Source organism: Notolabrus celidotus, chromosome 2 (genome assembly GCF_009762535.1).
Source record: "Notolabrus celidotus isolate fNotCel1 chromosome 2, fNotCel1.pri, whole genome shotgun sequence".
Lineage (NCBI taxonomy): Eukaryota > Metazoa > Chordata > Actinopteri > Labriformes > Labridae > Notolabrus > Notolabrus celidotus.
This window is the reverse complement of record NC_048273.1, coordinates 18331548-18355193: the sequence shown is the minus strand read 5'-3', so window position 1 is coordinate 18355193 and position 23646 is coordinate 18331548. Positions and strand designations below refer to the sequence as shown.

At 39.3% G+C, this 23646-nt stretch overlaps 2 protein-coding genes across 2 annotated transcripts in view; one reads left to right on the top strand and one right to left on the bottom strand.

Moving 5' to 3' along the window:
* The window catches only part of cep350 (centrosomal protein 350), a 34340-nt gene extending 26507 nt beyond the window's left edge, over positions 1–7833 (bottom strand). Inside the window, 15 exon segments of the mRNA XM_034705355.1 lie at positions 735–863; positions 1006–1068; positions 1071–1092; positions 1095–1117; positions 1268–1280; positions 1282–1724; positions 1727–1841; positions 1844–1887; positions 1890–1906; positions 4008–4074; positions 4077–4172; positions 4275–4383; positions 4526–4569; positions 4656–4735; positions 7493–7833. Of these exon segments, the coding sequence (XP_034561246.1) occupies positions 735–863; positions 1006–1068; positions 1071–1092; positions 1095–1117; positions 1268–1280; positions 1282–1724; positions 1727–1841; positions 1844–1887; positions 1890–1906; positions 4008–4074; positions 4077–4172; positions 4275–4383; positions 4526–4569; positions 4656–4731 (1261 nt within the window). The 5' untranslated portion in view covers positions 4732–4735; positions 7493–7833.
* Positions 7834–8954: 1121 nt separating this feature from the next.
* Positions 8955–23646, top strand: part of LOC117829929 (voltage-dependent R-type calcium channel subunit alpha-1E) — a 115067-nt gene continuing 100375 nt past the window's right edge. The window contains exons 1-3 of the mRNA XM_034707749.1: positions 8955–9174; positions 9562–9662; positions 20332–20888. Of these exons, the coding sequence (XP_034563640.1) occupies positions 20365–20888 (524 nt within the window). The 5' untranslated portion in view covers positions 8955–9174; positions 9562–9662; positions 20332–20364. The remainder of the gene's footprint in view (positions 9175–9561; positions 9663–20331; positions 20889–23646) is intronic.

Sequence of the window (23646 nt, the reverse complement as noted above, 5' to 3'; positions counted from 1 at the left end):
GCACCTTTAGTCAATAGGAAGAGGAGAGTTTTCTTCAGCTGCTCCAGGCTACTGCAGCATGAGGCTTTAATTATTCATATAGCCCTCTGTTTTCGCTACTGCTGGTCTCAAACTGCATGTCGCACATACTAGACATTTCTTCTGGGATTTAAGACTCAACACAGCCTAACAGGCAACAATGTATTCGGTTCATGTACTGGAACACACACAGGCTCAGTACAGGACAACTGTGTGGATGAAAAGAACACAGTGAGTACTGTAGTCTTAGCACTGCTTGTTGCTGTCTGAGAGATGTATGATATTTATGCCATTCAGATTAAGATGAATCAACTGTATATAGAATGTTTGCGAAAGCAGGCGGAAACATTGAACAACGCAATGTTTGCATTACATGATTGTGAAAAGATAGCAGCAATGGCATTTATCAATTGTTCACAGGCAAAAAAAATAACAACGTAATGTATGCAGACATGAACAAAGGAATAAAGGTAGGCAAGCAAGAAATAATACAGCTGACTTAAAGAGGAACAATACTGCTTAAGGGGCCTTGCCAGTTAAAAAAACGTCTAGCAAAAAGATAGTTTAGCATTTGAGGCTCTTGGTTTGGGACACGAGCACTAACCCATGAAGAATCCTGCCAGACTGTTTCGACTCGCTTATCTTCCTACTGTCACTAATTAAAAAATAGATCAGAGGGTGGGTTTGCCCTCTCACATAAAAGAGGAGTATTATACCTGGTTTTGCATTTAGGTCGGAGGAAGGGGCAGCTCTGTGGACCTTCCTGACAGGCTTTGGAGGCCTCCTCTCTTTGGACCTTTCAGTTCTCTGTTCTTTCTGCTGCTGATTCCTGGATCTGGTGGTTTCTGTAAACAGAAGACAGGAGCAGAAAATCAGCAGTGAAAAGAAACACAAAAAGATGTATGATTACATTGTGAGGAAAACAATGATGTAGCCCCCTACTGGGACTGCAGCAACAAGCCCAGGTAAAAAACATAAATAGCTTACCAAACTGTCGAGACAGGTCTCTATATATTTCTCTGCTGAAGTTATGAAACTCTTCCTCATTCAAACTTTCCCATCAGGTGTCCCGGATCTTTTGTCTCAGTGCTGTTGAAACCTGGAGGGTTACAGAAACACAGTTGTAAGCTGCAGCATGATGTTTTGTAATATTGGCTCAAATCTGTATTTCTAACCCCTTAGTGATCATTTAGACACTGGTGAAATGAGGAATATTCTAATAATTGCACACATCAAACACTGGTGGTACCTTTGTATATAGGGTGCAGGTGGTGCAGCTGCTACTTTCCGTATTTTTGCAGTACCGGTATTATTACTCCCAACAGCCTGCTGTAAAGGGCTGCTCCAGATACCCATCAGTTTCTCTTTCTCTGCAGCCTCCTCCAGATGTTGTCTCTGCCTGCGAATACGCTCTTTCAGCTTCTCCAGCTTATTGTCAGGCTGATGCCGCCTTAGATTCTCCAGCCGCTGAGATGCTGAGCCAGGGCTGGAGGAAGGGGTGCTCTCCCCTTGCTGTGCGGAGCCTGGGGCCGGAGCTACACAAAAGCTTGGTTCTTGGCTATCCATTCCAAGTTTGTGCTATGGAGTTCTTTCCTCCTCAGGCTCCTCTAGACCTGTGAGATGTGACTGGTTTCCAAAAGTCCTCGAAGTGACCAGGGCTGGCTGGTCATTGAGGTAGCGGACCTCTGTGCTCTCCAGAGCTGAGAGTGTGTGCTGTCCAGGTCCCGGTCCCGGTCCGTCTGTTTGTCCCTGGTGTCTCTCTGGTAGACCAGCTGGCTGAGGAGAGGATCTAAGGAGGGTGGAGAGGATGGGTGGTGAAGACCCTGGGCACCGAATGCAGACTGTAGGCCTCCAGCTGAGAGGAGGGATTGGTGGAGGGGTGGCCTCTCTGTACACAAACCAGATTACATGGGATCAGGAAGAGGATCAAGATTTACTCTTAATTTACAACACACTGAGTGGACAGAACAGCACATTTATGGTAAAGGGTAGTGAGTGGCATATTTACCCAATTCACTTATATTAAACTATTCAAAAAGTCAAGCTGATGATTTTTAGATTTGAAGGTTAGAAATGTAACAAGCCTGCTAGAATCACATGACTACAGAGAGCTGGTGGCTCCCTCACTAGTGTGTAGTCAGACCAAACCATATTTGAGACCAGAGTGCACCGAGACCAAGACAGACCAAGAACATTTAGGGATTGAGACCGAGTCAAGACCAAGGCAGGGCGAAGACTGAGATAGACCATCCATATCAATGAAAAATTTAAGGTTGCTTCGAATACTATTTACAGCACAAATAAGGTTGTTTTTTTTTGTCATTGCTGCCTTTCTTTTTGACTTCTTAAGTTTAGTTTTTTCTCTTATCACAGTACTGACAGGGACCAGAGTGCATCAGTGGTGGTCTCGACCGGTCTTGATATAAAATACGGAGTCCCGCCCAGTCCGAGAACAAGAAAAGACCAAGAAAAAAATGATTTGATTCCGAGAAAAGACCAAGACCTGAAATAAGCAGCCTCAGACCAGTCTTGAGACCAGACCGGTCTCGAGTACTACACACTATCCCGCACAAAAAGAAAAGTCTGAACCTGATAACAAGTATCAGTGTTAACATTTGTCTACTAATAAAAAATAACAGTTCTTATCTAAGCCGTGTCTTTCTTACATCTCCAGTTACTGCCATTGGGCACACAGAAAAAACAAGTTGAGACAACATTTGCTCTGATCAATTTCATATTGTCATGGCTAACTTGAGAGTTAATACAACCAGCAATTACAGAGCAGCATTTTCAATCATTTCTGAATCATACTTTGAGCCACTTGGCAAAAAAAACAGATCAACAATATTTTCATATCTTTAAAGTCTTCTTTTGATTTCTCTGACAGAAGAATATGGCTCTTTAACTGCTTAATGCAGCACTATGTTTACCAGCTAGTTGTTGACTACCTATCTGCCAATAGCACTACTATTAAAAACTTGCAGACTCCCAGACAACATTCAGCTCCTTCATAGATTAAGAGTTGTTTTTGTGTGACTATCTGACCGAACGAAAATGATGCATGACAACTCTTTTCAAAGACCAACATTTTGCCAACTATTTGGGAGAAAATCAACAAAACAGTAAATAAGGGGCCTTAAAGCTTAAGACTGGACTTCAAAGCCTTGTGAAGAAAAGGATTCCTTTAGGTGAAGAGGATAAGATTTTTGTCATTATCAAATTTGTTATTATATTAAATGATTTACAACAGACACTTAAAAAGGACCAAAATGAATAGAATATATTGCATAGAATAGAATAGAATAGAATGTACTTGATTCATCCACTAAAATTTGCACTCTGGCTTAGGCTAATTCTTATTTATGTCTTAAAAATACTTCTACACCCTTCTTTGTACAGACAGTATTTTTATTTTATTTTTATTTAGAATTTTTAAGGTTAGTTTTTAGGTTTCTATATTTATTGTCCGCACTGTCTTTTTGTGTCCTTACTGTCTTGTTGTTAAGTACCAGTGTTCCATTCACCAAGTCAAATTCCTTGTGTGTTCAAGCTCACTTGGCAATAAAGATTTCTTGATTCTTGATTCTTAAAACAACCTTTCAATGCATTTGACTGTTAATGTACAGCACAGCCAGATCAGTAATCAATTAATTCTGGTACGCTGAAACTTAAGGTTTGACTGTTTCACTGAAAACACTGCAGCCTCGGGCTGAGAGCCATTCAGCTGCAATCTGTTTGAAGAAGTTGTCAAGAACATATGGTATCTGAATGGAGGCCTTGAAGGGCAGACAGTGCTGAAGAACTGTCATTTAGTTGAAAGAGCTCTACAGCTGTTTTAAGCTTAAACAATGAGATGACGCAGTGCTTAGCATCAAATATGGACTCACCAAAATCTTAATAGGATATCACTCTATAAAACTTAAACACAAACACAACACATGAACAAATTGTTATATGGAATGTATTGTGTTTAAGAACAGAATTTGTACCTGTAGGAGGCCAGTGGCTCTCTGAATTCCACACTGGTGTTCCTGCGGACATTACTGTCCTGGGTGTGTTTCTCAGCGGGCTGCGGGAGCTGCTCTTTTCTGGACTCTGCTGACTACGTCCTCTGTGCTTTGAAGACCCTCCATTGCTGTCAGCTCGTTGTCCATCTGTGATGAAATTGTTTTTAAAAAAGGAGTCATAATTGCAACAGTTATCTAACTGAAGCCATATATTGAAAAATTGAAGCCCTATATTTTAAAAGGACTCACCCCTGTGGCGAACCATTCGGGAGGACTTCTTCTTGGGAGGGTCCATGACAGACTCCAACAGTACCCCTGTTCCTGGGGTTGCCTCGAGGCGGTTTTCTATATGCCGCAACTACAGATAGAGAACAAGGAGATGCCTTCATTTAGGTGAAGATAAAAATAACAATCATCATACGATTGTGTTTTTTAATCACTTTTACAAAATGGGCTGACAGAAGTGTCATTCAACAAAAACTTGTTTCAGGTGTACTTACAGCAGCTTTGGACTGAGCCAAACTTTTCCATGCAGTTGTCAGCTCTGACAAAGAGAACAAATAAATAACTGATGGGAAACTATTTGCTTTGGATGACACTTCTTCATTCATTGCTTTATTTCAAACAAACCTGTGCCAACACTCGGATCATTGAGCTGCTGAGCAGAGAAAACCTCCGTCCTTCCGCTGCTCCTCATCTCTCCCATTCACCTGCAGCCGAGAAGAGAGAACAGCAAACAATGAAAAAGACTACACTATAGCTACACAAGACCTTTCCCTGGACTCGTGAACCAAAACACATACAAACAATCTAGTAGAGAGGAAGTAACAGGCGCACAAAAATAAAGACACGACCTGAAACCAAAACAACATCAAGCACTTTAAAGAGGGACAGACAGAAACAAGCCTGGGAGACATGAAGACACAAGCTGCGCTCTGTGCTGAAGATTGATCTCATTAAGTTATATAATAAACGACATGTTTATCCTAATTAATTCTGAGTATAACAATCATAGTTTGCTGGCTTGTTAATGTCACCCTGTTGTTAAAAACTGGTCAGACGACAGCACATACCTCAAAAGATTTCCATGAGGGACGGTAAGCCAAACTGTCACATGCCAGTCGAGTAATGTTTACCTGAAACACGTCACCAAAAGAGCTAGTGTACAGGCGCCTGGAATTACCTCTGTACTACCCTTGTTAAGTCAGACAGATGATAAAGCTTGACACGTTTGTTGGGATCAGGAAACCAAAGATAGCGTTGGTGTCAAAGGGTAGGAAACTGTGAAAAGGGGAAACTGTGAAAAGGATTTTTCACTACTAATCTATAGGGAAGCCTAGCTGTGATCGTTCGCTCACTGTCTGTGTTTTGCAATAACACTAAACAACTGCTTTGAGTCATACAGCGTTTTACAGAAGTCATGCATTGTATCCGTAACAATCACATGACACAGCCCGGGGCGTTTAAATCAGATGGAGGGAGCAAACAGGGAGGAAGTAGATTCCCATCTGTTTCTACTACTGCAGCCAGTATAGTCCTCCTGGTGAACAGGTGGTCCGAAGGGAATGAATGTAATACACTCAAACTTCAACGTCAAAATATCAAACTTTAATGTTGTTTACTAAACCAGATTACTGGCGGTTAACTGAGTATTTGCTTTTATCTGAATCCAGTCAGGACTGAAGCCAAACGTGTTGTAAGAGAGCCAAGAGCTGCTTAAGTTAATGTGCCGCTACACAAGCAAGGAAACAAACATTTCAGAGGTCATTTTGATTACAGATATTAGTGAATACAAGCTGCTTTTAATAGGGTGGTACTTGTCTTGAAGGTCCACATGCCAGCATTACATAAAATGCTTCCCCCCCTTTTTTTTTTTTTTTTTTTTTTAAATCAACCCCATTATAGTAACTGACATCTTGAAGGCAAACATATCATATATTAGAAAAAAGCTGGCACTGTGATTGGAACCAGGTTGGACTCACTGGGGGCTGTGTTGGAGAGATGCACACAGAAGAAGCTACAGGCCATTCTAATTCTGACACAGATCATCCACTTCACAACTTCTTTGTGGACCAGAGAAACAGCAGCAGTGGACGTCTCATCTCTCTGCGCTGCAGGACTGAGAGATACAGAAAATCATTCATCCCTGCAGCCATTAGGCTTCATAACTCTCTAGCCAATGGGAAATGAGCTGACAGACACCTGAATTACTTGTTTGATGTGATTTTTTTTATAATTTATCTGCCAGACACCTGAATTTCCCCCTTGGGGGATGAATAAAGTACATTCTAATTCTAATAACCAGTTCATTTGTTCAAGACTAAAACAACAGGCTGGATTCAATAATAAGTTCAAATGTCCTGTCTTGTTATATGTCCTTAATATTAACTTGTGAACCCACCTAATGCAGACATTCAGTAAGCATTAGTGGTGCTGACAAAAGTCTGACTCACTTGAAAATTGTCACAGGGAAAGTGAACTCATCACTGATCTTTGAGGAACAGTATGGACGGTGTATGGCAAGCGTCCAGTGATATAAAGGGAAATTTCCCTGATGCAGGATTGATTTCCATTAAAGCAAATACATCCCCTATAAAGGCAAAGCAGGTGAATACATTCGTATTCACACGACGAAGTGAACGTTGCTTAGCTGCATTGTTGCTATAAAGCTTCTCAACATCGATGTCAGCACTGTACACAAGGCTGCAGATAAGCGACCCAACAATGGGACGAGGAAGTAATAGGGCTTCCTTTGACTTTACATGGTTTGTATTGACTAACTTCACTCACAAAAACTCCCACGTTTTGAGTGTTAATCTGACCTCTACGAAATCACCACAAATCGCCTCTTTGTCTATGGGTGGGGTTGATTTGGAAGTTACTCTTTCATTCAATGATCCCACACTTTTGGTATTATTTTGTTAAAACCCGAGAGCATGAAATAAGTGGACTGACACTGATCGGTACTTTAACAAGACTAACTCTCACTCAAGGCTAACTATTGTTGTCAATAACGAAGCTTTAATTTAACAATGAAATATGACAACTTTTAATAAAATAACATAAAAACGAACATTCCAGTCCAAACTTGTAGACGACAAACGACCTATGTCTAGAACTGTAACATCCTTTCCAGGAAATACACAGGACCCAGCCCACCGTACTGTTAATCTACTTTCGGGCGTGAACTACATACTGCTATCTTTTTCTTTATGAGTGAATAGTGAGTATAACGACCTGAACTATTAGGCAACCGTGACATGTTTCTAGTGGGACAACAGTACACCAATAAAAACACATGGCTGTAGTTATTTCTTACATATTTTTAGAGACGGCTTGTTTTGAAATGTCTTCGGTCCAGAGATTAGTCGGAGCCGCCAACTCCAGGGAGTTAATCTTAACGTTGGCTGACCGTTAAGTGTTAAATTAAGTCAGTTCAACACCTCTACAAATAAAACAAGACGTACCTTCAGTGAAAGGATCCGCCTTGTCCAGATAACACATGAACCCTGATGTCCCAGCGATGAAAAGATCCAAACTTCTCCAGACTTCTCCTTCAGCTGTTTGCTAACGTTAGCTGGCTAACGTTAGCAAACCAATGTTAGCTAGCAGTTGTGCCAACTGAGCTAGCAACTTTTTCTAGCGGCATGCACCATTGTTGTTCCCTCAGTGGCTTTCAGGCAACTAGATATCCAGGACAGGTGTGAGATTCCCAGAAAGAAATGTCGCTACCAGCCTCTGAGGTTGCCTTTCCCGGGTTACTGTGTTGATGTAACTCTGGGTGAAACTGGAGTATCCAAGACGGGTAGGTAACGTGAACTGAGACCGAGATATCGCGAGAGTTTCACCGACGTCATGCTGGTTTGAGCTTTCCTCCACACTGTGCAAACAAAAAAACAATTAAATTAATTAAATTAAAACTACGAGTGCAAACCAAGCATGATAATAGTTCCTATAATAATAAAGTTAATTAACCCCTCTGTTATGTGGCTCAATGATCAAATTGACCCATTTTAAAGTTCCAAAATATAAAAAGATACATATTAAAAGTAATATTCTCTATGAACTTGTTCTGCTTGGTTTAAGCAGCGTGAACAACAGGATTTTTTGGGTTCTGACACTTTTGAATGATTAAATATGCCCCAGGTCAAGTTGCCCCAGGAACATTATTGCTGTTCATAAGAAACAAACAATACATAACAGGGGGGGGTTAAAAAATATTTTCCCCATCAATCAAGATTTGAATGTTATCATTAAATATTGTGTCCAGTTCTTTACATTCTACATGAAAATCTATCGATTATCATGCTGTGAAAATAACTATTGATGCTTTAAGACTTTGTACAGTTACATTATTAGCTTTTGGGCCAAGTGTTTATTGCAAGAAATGTCCCACTCTCACTGAATCTACTCTGCATAATTTATTGGCAAGCACGAGGCATTTTATTTTCCCCCCTTAATTTTAGCTTTACGTAGATGATCAGATGTAAAAAGATGACATAGGAAACGTACCCATCGGACGATGGACGTTGATTGGTGAAATCAAAGTCAAAGGGAGAAAACTTTACAAGAAAATGATAGAGAAGAACATAATCTTACGTGTATTCATATAATAATGCCGCAAATAAAATTAACCAAAAAGAATAACAGTGCTGTGGAATACTCCTCGCAGCATACAGGTTCAACTTTCCCCGCATTTGGTTGAGAACTGTCGCCATACATTGCTTTTCTTTCAATATTCATTTTAACCCTTAGCCGGACTTGTATGCTTCATAGACTTGGCTTAAAAAACAATAGACTGTAAATCATGTATAGCCAGACTTTGGACCAGACCAAGCAAAAAATAGCCTTCATGTATTATGCCTTCACTGCCACCTAGCGGCCTCAGTGGGGATCACACGCAGATATACAACCAAACTATGTTGCATCACATCACCTCACCTTAAATGCTCTACAGAAAACAGAAGCCCCTAACTGAGACTTCAGTTAATTTAAGTAATGAGACATTACTTTTTTATTTCAACCGACTGATTTCATAATGAGTTTAATAAGGATCCGCGTTTATTGGTTCCCCTAGCAACACATGGAGTGCAGACTGTAAAACTGGGCGAAATATTGTGTTTATACGATGTGTGCACACTGTTAACAGGTGAGTAATAAATATATAAACAGCATTGAAGACTGTCATGCTAAGAGATACACGTCTCCAAGTAATGGATGCTTGTCAATCCGCACAAGGCAACAAGTAGGCTATGTCACCTGGTTGAATAGTTTGGGGGGATTTAGCAATAGTACCTATATGATGTGGTTTAATTCCAGATTTAGATATGTCATTCATTCTATTTTTATTTTGGCGTCTTGTGAATGAAAGGTGTCGTAAGGAGTAACGCACCTTTTCCCCAACCCTCTGTGCCTAATACCTCTCTCTCTCTCTCGTCCTCATCATCTTCTCTTCTCTCTCTCTCTCACTCTCTCTCTCTCTCTCCATCTCTCTCTCTCTCCCTCTCTCTCTCTCCTCTCTCTCTCTCTCTCCCAGGACTGGCAAGGGGAAGTACGGAGGACGTGCTTGGATCCACTGCCACATTTTCATTTTCTGAGGAGAGCTGAACGAAATGGAAAGGAGTTCTATCTTTTTAGGTAAGACACTCGTTCCTTCGCGATTCACTTTACTTCTTACACATTCATATTACCACAGGTGTCAGTGGGAAAACCCACGGCTGTATCTACTAAGCTTCATCGGGCAACTACAGCTTTTTTGACAGAGGGTATGACAGTGTGCCACCCAGAGGGACAGGGTGCAGAAATCCATAATGAGAGGTCTCCCTTCAGTCAGTATTAGAAATGCTTTTCAGTGAGATAAATGGAGGGTAGGGAAGCTGTTTTGAGACTTGAAACATTAAAAAGCCTCAGGTTTGTCGATATGAAAACGTGTTTTATGTAGGTACAATGTCCATATATCTAATGTACATTTATTTGAACAGATTTTTAGTATGATACTTTTCTTTTTTTTTACCTTGAAGATAGAAAGTCCTGAGTGTGTAGCAGACTAATGAAGGAGAATTTATGTCAGACAGGAATGCTGTTTTTATTTCTTCTGATGCATACTTAATTAGTCAACAGAACATGATCAAATTCGCACCATGCTAAGACTATGAAAGAGTATTAATGTCTGTTCACTATGGCTTTCAACAGAGATGATAAATAGGTGGCCAGTCAGTTAAGATTAGCATTATCTCGTTTATTTGAGATAATGTACAGGTGTTAGTTAATGAAGCTACATGAAAGCAGGCTTGAATTATGTTCTGATAAATACATTTAGTGGGCCTTGACCAGAAAATGCTAAAAAAATTTCAGTGCTGAGAGAGAAATCCTCTCAGATCAATCTCAGTGGTTGGTCAAGGAGGCGATCGTTGCCTTTAGGAGGCAGGGACTAATTAAAGATGAGAAAAGCGAGACAGAATTTGCTGCACTGAACATTAGGATGTGTGTTTGACAAGTTGCTGATGGGCTTTTAACAAACTAAAATACCTTGATGTGCTTGTTTATCTTCTGTCTAGGCTTTCTCTGCCTATGAGCCTGATTCTTAATTTGATGTTTTATGTTAGTTATCTCTTCAATAAATTATCCAACACATTAATAAGTGAGAAGTATAAGTCACGGGAGTTTGAAGATAAAGGAAGAGCAATGTGGGTAATCACTGTGTTAAAGATGACAGCTGCTGAAGACAAAGTTACCATGTTGCCAGTTATCTTCATCCATTCACATCCCTTTTTTTCCCAAAGTAAGGCCTTCAAACAGCAATCCTACAATCACCATGTCACTGGTTAGGTGTAATATAGGCTGGTGATCCACTTTGAGCAAGAATTGATCAAATTATCTTCCTTTAAATTAGATCGAATGGACCACCACTCGGATCAATCTGGGCTGTCTCGTTAATTATTTCATCACATTAACATTTATCACTCACCACCCTTGGCTAGTTAAGGTACTTTTTTTTCTGCTGTTGTCTTGTGGTAATCTTTCTGTGTCAAGTGCTCTGATCGTCTCGGTTGAATAACACCACTCTTCTTGGAAAGGGTGCAAATTGGTTTTCATGGTGTATAAATTAGAGCCTTTATTCAGCATACAGCGGAACCTGACTGTACCTCTTGAACTGAAACAGGCATAATGTTCTCTGGACCACTTACAATAATATAGTGATTAATTGTGATTCATCATTAACAAAATGATTAGTCCTATCTATTTAACACTCAAGAAGTGCTCTACATTAATTTTTAATTACCACGTACTGTCAGTCATCCTTTTAGATTTGTGGCTGGTGCAAAAAAATAACCATGTTTCTTGCAAATGCATTGAAAACTAACAAACCCTCAAATTCTCTGAATGAACACCAGAGCTAAGGGCCCTATACAATTCCTACAGTTTTATCATTTGTTGAAATGAACCCTTTCAAACTGACTGAAAGAAACCTGCTAAATTTGAGATGGATAATTATTGATGAACCTGCAGTATAAACTTGTCCTTAGTTTGTTAACTGACTACTTGGTATTGGACTACAGTATTTGAGGCTGTTGCTGGGAGCAAACTAACCATTTATACACTGAGCTGATTCTTGTAGATTTCCATCAGATCATTTCAAGTCAAAGTTGGCAAAAGTTACTTATTTGAAGTTTTAAAAAAAAAAAGCTTTTGTGCAACAATGGAGATCAAAGTAACTTTGTTTTAACATATATGCAAGAACATCAAGTCCATGTTCATTCCTTTCAGTATTTGTGTTGGCTATTTTTTTGTTTCAATGTTTTATATCCAGTGTCGTTCCCTCCCCTTGTGGATTAATACTGCAAAATATTAAATCCCAGTGGTTTTATGGCTGTGCTGCCAGTTGAAAAATGAGGAGCACAGCCATAATGTGTATATGCAAGACATTCTAACAAATATACATGCAGGGATATAAGGATGAAATGTTATTTTGCAGACACTATGTACATGAACTGCTCTCTTTTTTCTCAGTGTTTTTTGGATTGACAATTCCTCTCCACACGATTCAATTACTTCCCTGGTAGGATCCTGTTAAATTGCGTTATTTATTTATTAATATCTATTCATTATTTAAGTTCCTGTGCACAGGATAAGGCAGTTTGTGAAAATAAACAACATAAATGCTACAAAATACATTGTATTCTAAATCCTGTAAAACATAGTTAATCTCTGCTGTGGGCAGCCACCTTTTCAAAATTACTATGCAGTTCAAAGGGTCTGCATTACTGTATACAAGCAGATATACCAGCGTGATTTACAAGCTAGAGCACAGGTTTTCACACAGTGGTCCAAGCATATAAGATGATAATCATCTAAACATCATTGATACTTTATGAGGCGTTCACATAAAGGGAAAGTACATTACACTGTACATTCCACCTCCTTGTTCACTACATGTCTTCTTGTAACAAGTCATTTTTAACATAGCTGTAGACCTTAAAAAGAAAAAAGAAAACTGTAATGATTGATTCCTTTAGCTTTACTTTTTTCTGCTTGCATTACTTTGTTGTTTTACTTCAACACATTCATATATGTTTAGGTCACAGTATATAATGTATGAAACAAAATTACAGCACAGGACTATGGAAAGTCACATAACCTCCTGGCTGTCTTCATGAGGCCACTTATCTTCAAATGATTGGATCATACAGTGTGGCTGTCCTATTAGCAGTGTTGATCATTACTGAGTTGATGTGTCAGTGGTGTTATGTAATTTTCTTGGAAGGTCATCACAGCAGTAGGATCTCTTTGAGAAGTGTCTTTTATCGTCTGAAGGCTGCATGTCATGGTATGCCATGCTGCATTTAGAGACAAAAGCCTGTCTGCCTTTGTAAATGAGTTAGAAAAATGAGCACAACGCAGAAAAAATCAAAAGGAAGTTTTGTGCCAAAGCAGCTCTTAGTCAGAAAGAGTATTCAGTATCTATTCAGTAACCTTTTAAAACTCATAGATACCAGCAATTCCAAATTATACACACTGAAAACCTGGAGATTAGCCTGTAATGTAGACTGTTACAGGCATGCAACTAATTGATCTAATCAAACTGAGGTAATCTAATGTCTGCAGCCCTATACTTACATAATGATATTATGAAACTTTAATAAGCATACAGGGAAATAGAGAGGCTGTTGTACAATAACACATCATATTTATGGGATGAAGCAAGAAAATGGAATAGAAATATGATCAAAGCAAATATATCCATAGAATGATTATTATACATCCACAACGCCACACACATTCAGTATGTATGACTAAAAACAAAATAACATCATACATATATAATGATGCATACTTAAGAATGTATGCAAATAATGTAAAATGATACATAAGTAATTCTATACAACACAATTACATACTAGACTTAAGGCTGTTAATCATTACACACAATATTAACTCAGAAAAGGAGCATAAGTCAGGAATGAAAGGGATGTCTGAACATAAAATTTGCATCAACAAATGTATATGTGTTACATCTGCAGGAGAAATGTATAAGTTGTGATGAACAAACTTTCTTGAACAGAATACATTACGTATTGTCTAAAGAGAGAAGATAAAGTAATGATGCAGAGACAGCAATATAAGCAGAGGGACATGGCTGTGGGTGGAATAAACTACACTGACAGGGCGCTGCAGAAAAAGTTTGCTGGTTTAATTATTATTCTTGTGGTCCTCAGTTATTTCTCTCTGTGGTGGATTCCCCGGTGAAAAAAACATACTTAATATCCTAACGATTATTTAATGGATTACCATTAACTTTGTCTGACATGAATGCACTCTTTGGACAATAAGATAACTTTAGTTATCCCTGGAAAGTGTGCTCCTGTAACTTAGAATTGCCACATTGCTGACTGAACATACTTTGGCTATCTATTGGCCACAATGCAACCCAATGACAGACAGCTTGGTTGAAGCTTCCGGCTCACTCTTTTGCAACTCCACATGCCCAGATTTTTTCATTTGAACCTGTCAGCTTTAGCCCCAACTAACATAGACTCAAGTAGGTACTTGAGGTGATGTATGAATGTATCTCTGAAACTTTTTCTCACAAGCGGCAACCTGCGGTTTTGAAAAACTGGGCCAATGTTCAAGGGCAAAAAAGCTGCAGTTCCTGAAGTGTCTACTTGAGTCTGGCCGCAAAAGTCAAGGTAATCCCATTATATCCCATCCCAAAAATTAGGGGCACAGCTAACTTGATGTACAGGTGGGTGTGTTGTAGCTGTATGCCAGAAGGCTAAATACTCACCTCAGCCCACCTCTTTGCCTTTTTCCCAGGTTGTAGTTAGTTTGAGTCAGCATTTCCAATAAGCGCCTGCCATCACTGGGCTTTGAATGCCTCTTCAGCAACCAATGAGTGAAGTCACAGAGACTTCCATGTTTTATACAGTCTGGAAACTTATGTGTAAAAATAGGAGTTGTTTCCTTTTAAAAATTAGCACCACCATCAGGTCAGTACCATAGACTGTATGAATAATGGACGTAGTATCTGTGACGTCACCCATCTGTTCCTGAGCGCTGTTTTGAAGCCATATTGGAAATGTGGAACTCAAACAGTCACACTGTGACGTAAAGAGGTGGGGTTTGAGCCTCCTAGCCAACAGCTATGTGTTCCCATTTGGGAGTCAAGTCAGTCACGTCCTTATTTGGGCAAAAACTCATGGTCTTAAATTAGCTACGTAGGGCCAAGCCGTTTTTGAACCAGGCAGTAAACATGTTTATTAATGCTGCAAAGATCGTCTTTTTGGATTGGTGTCTATGTGGTTTCCGGTGTTTCTGCAGCCATCTTCAAGCAGATTCTGGATGAATTGCAGTTTAGACCACTTCCGCATGGGCTTCATAGTTTGAGACCGGAGGTTGCTGCTTGGTCAATACACAATTCCCATACTTTCTTTCTATACTTTCTTTAACAAACACCTGAAGAATGGGTGACAGTGCAAATAGCTAATGCTAAACATTGTACATGGTTTACCTGCTGAGCATTAGCATGGCATACAATCACCACCGAGCTTATCAGTATTTTGACGTTAGCATTTGTTCAAAGCAGTACTCATGTGCTCTTTCATTTCTGTCTTTCCATCATTTTGTATGCAGCTAGTTTAATTTTCAGAAGTCTAGACATCAATTTATTTTCTGCTGTCATTTCTATTTCTATTGCCTCACACCACATACACAGAGTTGTAAATTTTAAATCTTTATGTTTGCGCCGCCTAATGCACTCTGTATATGCAGAATTGTAATTGGCAGTAGCAGTATTTTGAATGAGTCATGCATATACCATGTGTCTATAGGGTACCACAGCACAATATGCCATATCATACAGCCCGACCACAAATCATTTATAAATTAAAAACGCCTGACTTATATGTGTGTGCTGCATGTTCTCTGGCCTCTGCTCACTGCAATGTGCTGCTTAACTCCACTTGGTTTTTGCAACAACACTGACATAAAAAAGGTTTCTTACACTGCTGGTGAATAATACTTATATCTGTTCCAACCTGCCATATTATTGCTGTATTCTTTCATTTTTAAATATAGTAAAACTTGAATTAGTGAAGATTTTTTGGTAAGCCATGCGAAGGCATAGAAGCTCAATTCTTCTCGATGTCATCAAACCAGATTTTCTTTTATAAAGATGTCTGGCATGGTGTGTTTCCTTGATTTCTGTTAAGACACTTACTGCCTACAGGGTTCTTTCACATTATGACTGATTCACCTGCACTTTGCTAAAATATGACGGTTATTTTCAACAAGTTCAAACTGTAGGCCTGACTTCTTTTCAAACTCATTGTCTGTTATAATGCGGTCAGGTAACATAGCTAACACTTCGTGACATGTCTGGCCGTTCACCAGGTCGGCATCTATGTTGAGGGGAGGATGTGGTGAAAGATGACGTGTGATCAGGCACTTGTGTGGGCTGTTGGGGGGCAGCAGGTGTTGGAAGGGTTGCTTGCCTGACTGAGCCTTTTCTTCATTCCTCATTAGTAACCTTGCAGACACCTGGTTGTCAAACAAAGAGTGTTAAAAGCAACTTCGCCCCTTTGATATTGTGATTCAATCTTTGTCAAGGCTAACAGTCTTTGGTCAGCTTTTTCTCCCTGACACAAGTTAATGGCATGGACCAGACAGCTGTGTGTAACACATTAGACAGATAATGGGCGCTAATTAGCAGAGTAATGTCAAAACAGTCAGTTTTCTTGGCAGTGTGCTTTTGATAAATGTGTGGAGCGACCAGACTTTGTGGACTGCAGACAAAGCAGCTGAGTCTTGATGTTTTAGTCTGTGTGGGTGTTTATCAGAGCTCTGTTGTGATGGTCTGTTTTGGACTGGTTCTGTGGTTGTGGTTGTACTAATGGTTCTGATAATGGCTGTAAACAGTGGGAAACAGCTAGCCTGTCTCTGCCCTGAAATAAAACAATTCTAACCTAACTTCTTCTTTCACACTAAACCCAAATTTAAATATTTATTTATTCGAGAATTAAAGAGGAGGCTAGACTAATGTTTATATTTGGAGCCAGACTAGCTGTTTCCCAGTGTTTCGACCTTTAAAGCTATGAGCTAGGCCATCCAACTGATGGCTGTAATTTCATATTTAACGATAACACACAAGAGAGATATCAATCTTCTCATTTTGCTCCAGGAAAGAAAGGAATTGTGCAAATTTTCTAAAGTTTTGAATCACATTTTTTTTTGTTACACCGGCAACAATCACAAATCTGTTACTAGAAGAATCCTGAAAGAGACTATTTAGAGAATTTGTGTCTATCTTTCCTTATTTAATGGTACCAATATCTCAAGGAGACAGAAAAATTACCATAAAAATGTAACTTCAGCCCCTCAGTATTCAATACACTGCATGGCAGCTTGTAGATAGATACTATTAATAGCTTTTATGCCAATGCACCTGTATGAGCCAAGTTCATTCTTTGCTTACTGATAAAAACTGCAGTTATAATCATTGTTCTTGTGGCTTTGTTCAATAGATGTTTAATGTTGTTTTTTTGTCTTTTACATCCATTTATGTGTCAATTGTGGTAGCCTTTGTTTCTGGAACAATGTATTTGCATTTTTATTTCTGCACTACCCATAACCAGTATGATCAAGCTTTCTTAGTCAAATATTTTTGTTATTGTTGTTTTCTCCTCTTTGTGTGACTTGTGCTTTCCTGGGAGTATCATACCCAGTTAAACTGACTCCCACATCTCGATGTATCAGCTATTCGTGTTGGCACTCCCATTCAGCCGGCTTGAAAACATAATTTACAAAATGGATTCAGTAAGCACAGGATCAATGGAAGCTCTCTTGTCATTTCCCAGACAGAGTTCCCCCTGCCAGGTACCACACAATCGACAATTATATAGACAACATACATATACTTGTGTCTATATAAATATAGACATAGACATAGGCCTTTTTGAATGACTCTCACTGCATTGAGGTCATTTTGAGCAATCAACAAAGCTGGCGAGGGAAGGGCTCGACTTCATCAGCTGTATTCTGTTTCAAGCAAAAGCGAAAGCAAATATTCATAGGGCTATAGCTAGATTAATTTCACCTATAGTCCCAACAGTCTCATGTTTCCAGAGCAGCAGGATTCGTTTGATACCATTACAGAGCTGGGAATCCATACAATCAGCACGGTCAATCAGAAACCGTAATCATCTCTGATTGTTTGACTTAAAAAACTCTTAGAGTGAGCTTCAAGAGTGTATTTATAATGAATTGTTTTCCCTCAGGGGAGGTCATGCTGATCAGCAGGGTCAGGTCATTCAGGACAAATGTGTTTATTTGGAGAATTCAGTGAATATTGTCACTGAGCCATTTCCCTGATCCTTCTGCCCCACTTAGGTTAAAAACATTATTTTAAGGGTGGAAATGGACTTTATCTACAGTAGGTTCTGAACCTGCCCCGTGCTGGAGTTGTAACTACCTGCAACACAATGACTTGTGAGTATGCTAGCAGCTAGTGAACAATGGCTAGTAAACAAAGCCTATGCAGTGTACAGAACAATAGAGCTACATTTGAACTGATCATGAGTTGTTTTATTTTGGTAACCCAAGGAATGTATATGTACAACTTTTACTGTACTTTAAAGTTTAGATTGGTGTCCACTAAGTCCATTGAGAAATATTTGGCTCTTTGAGCTCATTATCTTCAACATGTGTGCCAGCTAGCTGATAACCTTTCTTTCCGCTGTTTGGTGCTAAACAGTTAGCATCTTCAAGTGTTCTTTATTTAAAATAGAGTTTGAAAATAAGAGTGGCCAAAAAAAATGTAGACATTAAGAGTAAAGATAAATTTACAGTATGTAGTATAGTGGCATTTAGCAGAACATACTGTGTAGAAATGGAATCCAATATCCGTGAGTATTTTGAGTTAGTGCATAAACACCTAAATATACAATGTGTTTTCTTTTTGTTTATTTAGAATTAACCTTTTATAAAAGGAGCAGGTACCCTACCACAGAAGCTGCCTTCTTGCCCTGCCATGTTTTCTACGTAATAGACTCTCTTGCTACACTACAAACTGCACCTTTAAACAACTCTTGTACCAGCATCATCACAAAGTGGCTAATTTCTTTTAAGAAATCCATTGCCTCTGGAAAAAAATGTAATGGTAATTAATTTGCGGTGTTGTCTTTGCAACGTTTATTTATGTGTTCTATCCTAAAGATGTATATCACTTTCTGCCTTAAGAATTTAAAACACAAAATTATAGCTGCTTATTTGTGTTCTCATAAACAAAGTCGGAAGGGAAAAAAAGCTAATTTCATAATTTCTTCAGCTGCTTCTCACCCTTGAGTAATTCTGTGGCTCAATCCTCCTCACAAGATAATATCACAAGATATTATCAAATCAAGCAGGGTTTCACTTCATTTCGTGTAACAATGTCTGTACAGAGCTTTTCCTGTACAAGTGATGCAATCATTATAATCATGGCTGGAGTATCTGGTCATCAGTACCATTCAAAGCTGCTGTCCACTTATTGACAGCAATCTAATTGATAGCTCACGGGTTGTAAAAGTGGTCGAATGGATTTTATGCTGATGTCCAAGACGTGTGAAAAGCTTCCATCCTGCCATTCTGTCTGCTTTACACAGCTACCTGTAACAACGCAACATCCTCTTTTTACAGCTCAATATCTTCACCTCACAGGTGATTTAGTGTAGAGCCTCCTCTCAGAGCGACTCTAAAACCAGAAATATATTATTCGGCTTGCTTAAATGGTGAGGGCTCCATAAGACTAGAGCAGGAGCAATACAAACACTTTTGCAGCATGTTAGGCAATAATATGTATCATGTGCGTGTCTTGTTTTGCATAAATCCATAACTAGACTAGTCATCAGTATTTCTAGAAAATAAAGAAGACACTAAATTAATACAATTGCCTCCTTGTCTTTCTTCCGTCTTTCTAATTGCACCATTAAGCACAGCACTGGCGGTATTGTGTGATTATTTGTTTTGAGAGTTGTGTTACAGCTTAGCTAATTGGTTCTGATGCTCAGAGGACAAGTTTTATTTTAAATGTGCAAGGACAGTGAGAAATATTGGGCCATTCGCAAAGTGCCTCAGAGGGTTTGCAGGAGACACTGGAGGTCTTCAGGATTTTGACTAATGTAGTTAATCCAACATGCAAGCTCACTGGCTGAGTGTCTGTACCTGGATGTTAACAAAGTCTGCGAAATAGGTTTAAAAAAGTATTGTACCTATACCAATATTATTCCCTAGCAAAATGTTGTTGTGCTACTGAAATAAAGTACAGCAGGGGCCTACATGGTTCAACAGAGCTGTCAATCAATCATTTTTTCAACATATAGCTAATTAAAACAAACGTCTTTGAAAAATGAACACTTGAACAGAAATCAGCATGATACGAACTAAGAAGAATAATGACAGAAAGCATGTATGAGAAAAATGTATTTGACATGTAAATTATTTTTGAAATTGACCCATGTTTCATCTGTTAACATGAAGGAGGTGGAGTTCATGACCTTTACTGCAGTCAGTCAGAAGGACTCCAAATATTTGGGCTTCACAGTCCATAACACTTGTGGTGATCATTTTGATAAACAGTTTAATATACAGTCAATGGTCGATACTTAGATGGCTAGCTTCATAATAAATGTTATGATAATCATTGTTTTAAGTGAAATCTAAATTACACTGAATAAATTTAACTGTTTTGTATTTTAATGTTTACAACAATATCATGTCTTTTTTTCTCTTTTCCTCTATCCTAATTCCTCTCTGCTCCCTCTCCTTCCTGCAGCACTATGCTGAGATCCCGGGCAGCCTTCCCACCATGTTGGAATTGGGCTCATATTCGGTCAGCTCTCAGTCTCCGTCAGGGGACCACAATGCTTTGCGGCTACCCCAAGCCTCAGCAGGGCCAGAGTGTCCAGTGGTCGGGCTGGGAGTGGGGACAATGTGTGGCAGCAGCACTCCCAGGCACCAAATACTCCCTTCGTCACCGGCAGACTGTGAGGACTGGCAGAAGCATCGTGCAGGACTCGGTGGAGGGTCCAGCTTGTTTCCTGAGTCCCTCCTGGAGCCCCAAAGTCTGTCAACCAGCTATGACACCCTCTACCTCCCACATATGTCCAGCCACACCCCGCCTCTGCACCCAAATCGTCTGGGCCTGTCTTTGGATGTGGCCTCCACTTTTGAGGTTGGAGGGGGATTGCTGGGGGTGGACGGAGATTTGGCCGTCAGTCCCAACATGATCAAGAGACGGCGAGGAGGCCTGATTGAACAGAGGGACATTGTCAAAGCCCACCAGGCACACAAGATTCAGAGCACACCACAGGCACGACGCAAGGAATGGGAGTGAGTATGTTGCAAATACTGATACAACACTCTGTCTCTGTTTTCTTATCTGTTAAATACACCAAGCTTAAGCCTTGATACAGACAATATCACCAAGTTTTGCTTCAGGGCTGTTGTGGCCAAATCTGTTGCTCTTGAAAAGTTATAAATTCAGAACTATAAAGCTCGCAACATGCAGGAACAGTCCATAGCAACACAGCTGTATACAATAATGTCTTTCTGTTTGTAAATATGATAGGCCCATTTATTGTATTGGTACAATACACCAGAACACTTCATGATGGTGGCTATCAATATCTAACACACAAGCTGACTGAGAGTACATTTTCCAGTATATCAAAAAAAAAACAGCTGTTCACACCTTCCTTTAGATTTCTCTCTTTAGCGTAAATTAACTTTCCAAATTCTCTTCTCATTAGAAGCGTCAGTGCTGACATGACTTATAATAGGGAACATATTTAAGAATATTTGATTTTAAGTGTTTACTACAGAGCATGCTAGATGCACTATTTAACAGGCTTTAAAGGCATGTCCAGAGGGCTGAAAAGGGCTGGTCTTGAAATCTGATTGGCCACCCCGGTTGGCACCTCAAAACCCTCAAGGTTTCTATTTTCCTTGTCAGACATGCTACTTATACTAAAAAAACAGGTGTGTAGGGGAGGAGTGGGTCAATTAGAAACCACCAGCACACTCCTGCACACTGTTTGTCAAAATTGCATTTAGTGTCAATGCTTGTGAACCAAAATGTTGACAATTAATTTTTTTTTAATGCTAATGACAGTGTGCAGAAATTTGCTTGCATTTTCACTTAGGATAAATAAGTTTTTTTTGAGTTGTTAATGAATCAAGTTTAGAGGATTTCATACTGTGACTCTGTGGTGCTACTTTTGGAAGATACCATATTTTACACAGGAAAAAAACATCAGTATGGTACTAGCATTAATTAGATATGGTTAATGGAGACAGAAATGGTAAATAAATTATACTCAGTGATGAGTTTGGGTGTCTGTGTGTGTGGGGGGGAGCGTGTGTGTGCACATACTTCCATCATCCCCGAGCAGGTGGGTTAAAGATTTTGGTAAGTAAAATGGCAAGGGTTTGGATGAGATGAGTAAGATGCTTAGTTGTTGATACATCTGCATCTGTCATGGAACACCCTTGTCCAGTTTTTGTGTTTCTGTTACCACTTTGTGTTTTTTGTCTTGTTTGGTATCTGTTTGTATTGTATCCTTATTTGGGCTCCCTGAGTTGTCTTCCAGTATTTATTTCTTATGTTATATTGTCACATATTACTCATCAAGGAGTGTTGTTCCAGTACTCCTTGTGTGTGAAGTGTTTCCCAATTTATTTAGTTGCTCTTGCTCCTAGTGTGTCTGGTCTTGCCTTACTTCCTGTCTTTGTCTGTTTTCCCACCCTTGTGATTGTGTGCTGAGTATTTCCACCTGTGTCTCGTTGTCTCACCTGTGTGTCATTGCCCCATCAGTATTTAGTCTCTGTGTTTCCTCCCTTTTGTGTCAGTTTATTACATCATCTCTCGTGTTCCCAGTGTTTCCCTGCCTGTAGTGTTCTTTATTATTCTCCTTGTGTGCCCCAATGTTTCCTGTTATTGTTTGGATCTTTTTGGATTTAATCATGGACTAATTTTGGAGTATGGACCAGAGTAAGTTTTGTTTCATCTCTTGCCTTTTCGCTCTTTTCTCAATAAATCTAGCCAACGGAACGTGTGTGTCCCCGTCCCTTGTTTGGGCAGACATGACAGTATCCAGTAAGCTAAGCATTAAAAGCTAGCTTGCTTCTGTGCAGAATTATAAAGTGAACTATCAAATGTTGAATTAAGTTTATAAATTTTCCATATTGGGAGTCTCTGAATGTTTCTTTGTCAAAGTAACAAGGTATAATGTTTTTACCATTGAACTTTATATGTACTGGTTGATGGATTTCCTTTGCTTTTCCTCCTGTTTCACATTATTTTAACCAAGCTAAGCTAACTGAAGGTTAAGCTTAGCATAGCCATTTTTTCTTTTCTAATGGTTTTATTTGCAAGACAAACAAATACACTAACATAGTAACATAGAAAGACAACTTCAATGATGACAGGTACAGTTTTAACATTTTTCAAACATTCCAATAAGTGGGTGGTACAATATGTGTGGTGTGTTGGATTGATGTTAGTTTGTGCATTGTGTCTGTGTTTGATGATGTGTGGGATTGTGGAAAGAGGATTCTAGATAGTTCTCTGAAAAATAATGTATATCTCACCTTCTTTTAAACAAAAAGCAAATAGAAGCATGATTTTTCACAATATCTAAACATACTGTATATGAACAAGGTGTTTGTTTGATCCTCTAGTGCAGGGGTTCTCAAACTTTTAGGGGCCAGGGACCCCTTACAGGTGAGAACATTTTCCAAGGACCTCTCATAACTGTAATATAGATGAAGCACATGCTTACTACCATTTGCACTCTTAGATGCCCTTGGAACTATTTGAATTGTAAAACTGATCAATCTAAATACTTAAGACCTGTTCCATAGTGATAAACGGAAAACACATCACCATCTTTGTTTTCTTACGGATGTATTCCTCGCTCTTTCGCTGGAAAAAGTCTTTCGTTTTGTCCTTTTTATTCCGGCTGATCAGATCTCGCTTTAGCTTGGCTGGCTTCATTCGCTTCTTAATTTAGCTAGCTTGGGTTTAGCATCACTTGACAATGTGAACTGATTTAGAAATGGCTTCATGCTTGCGAGGTAGTAAACAAAG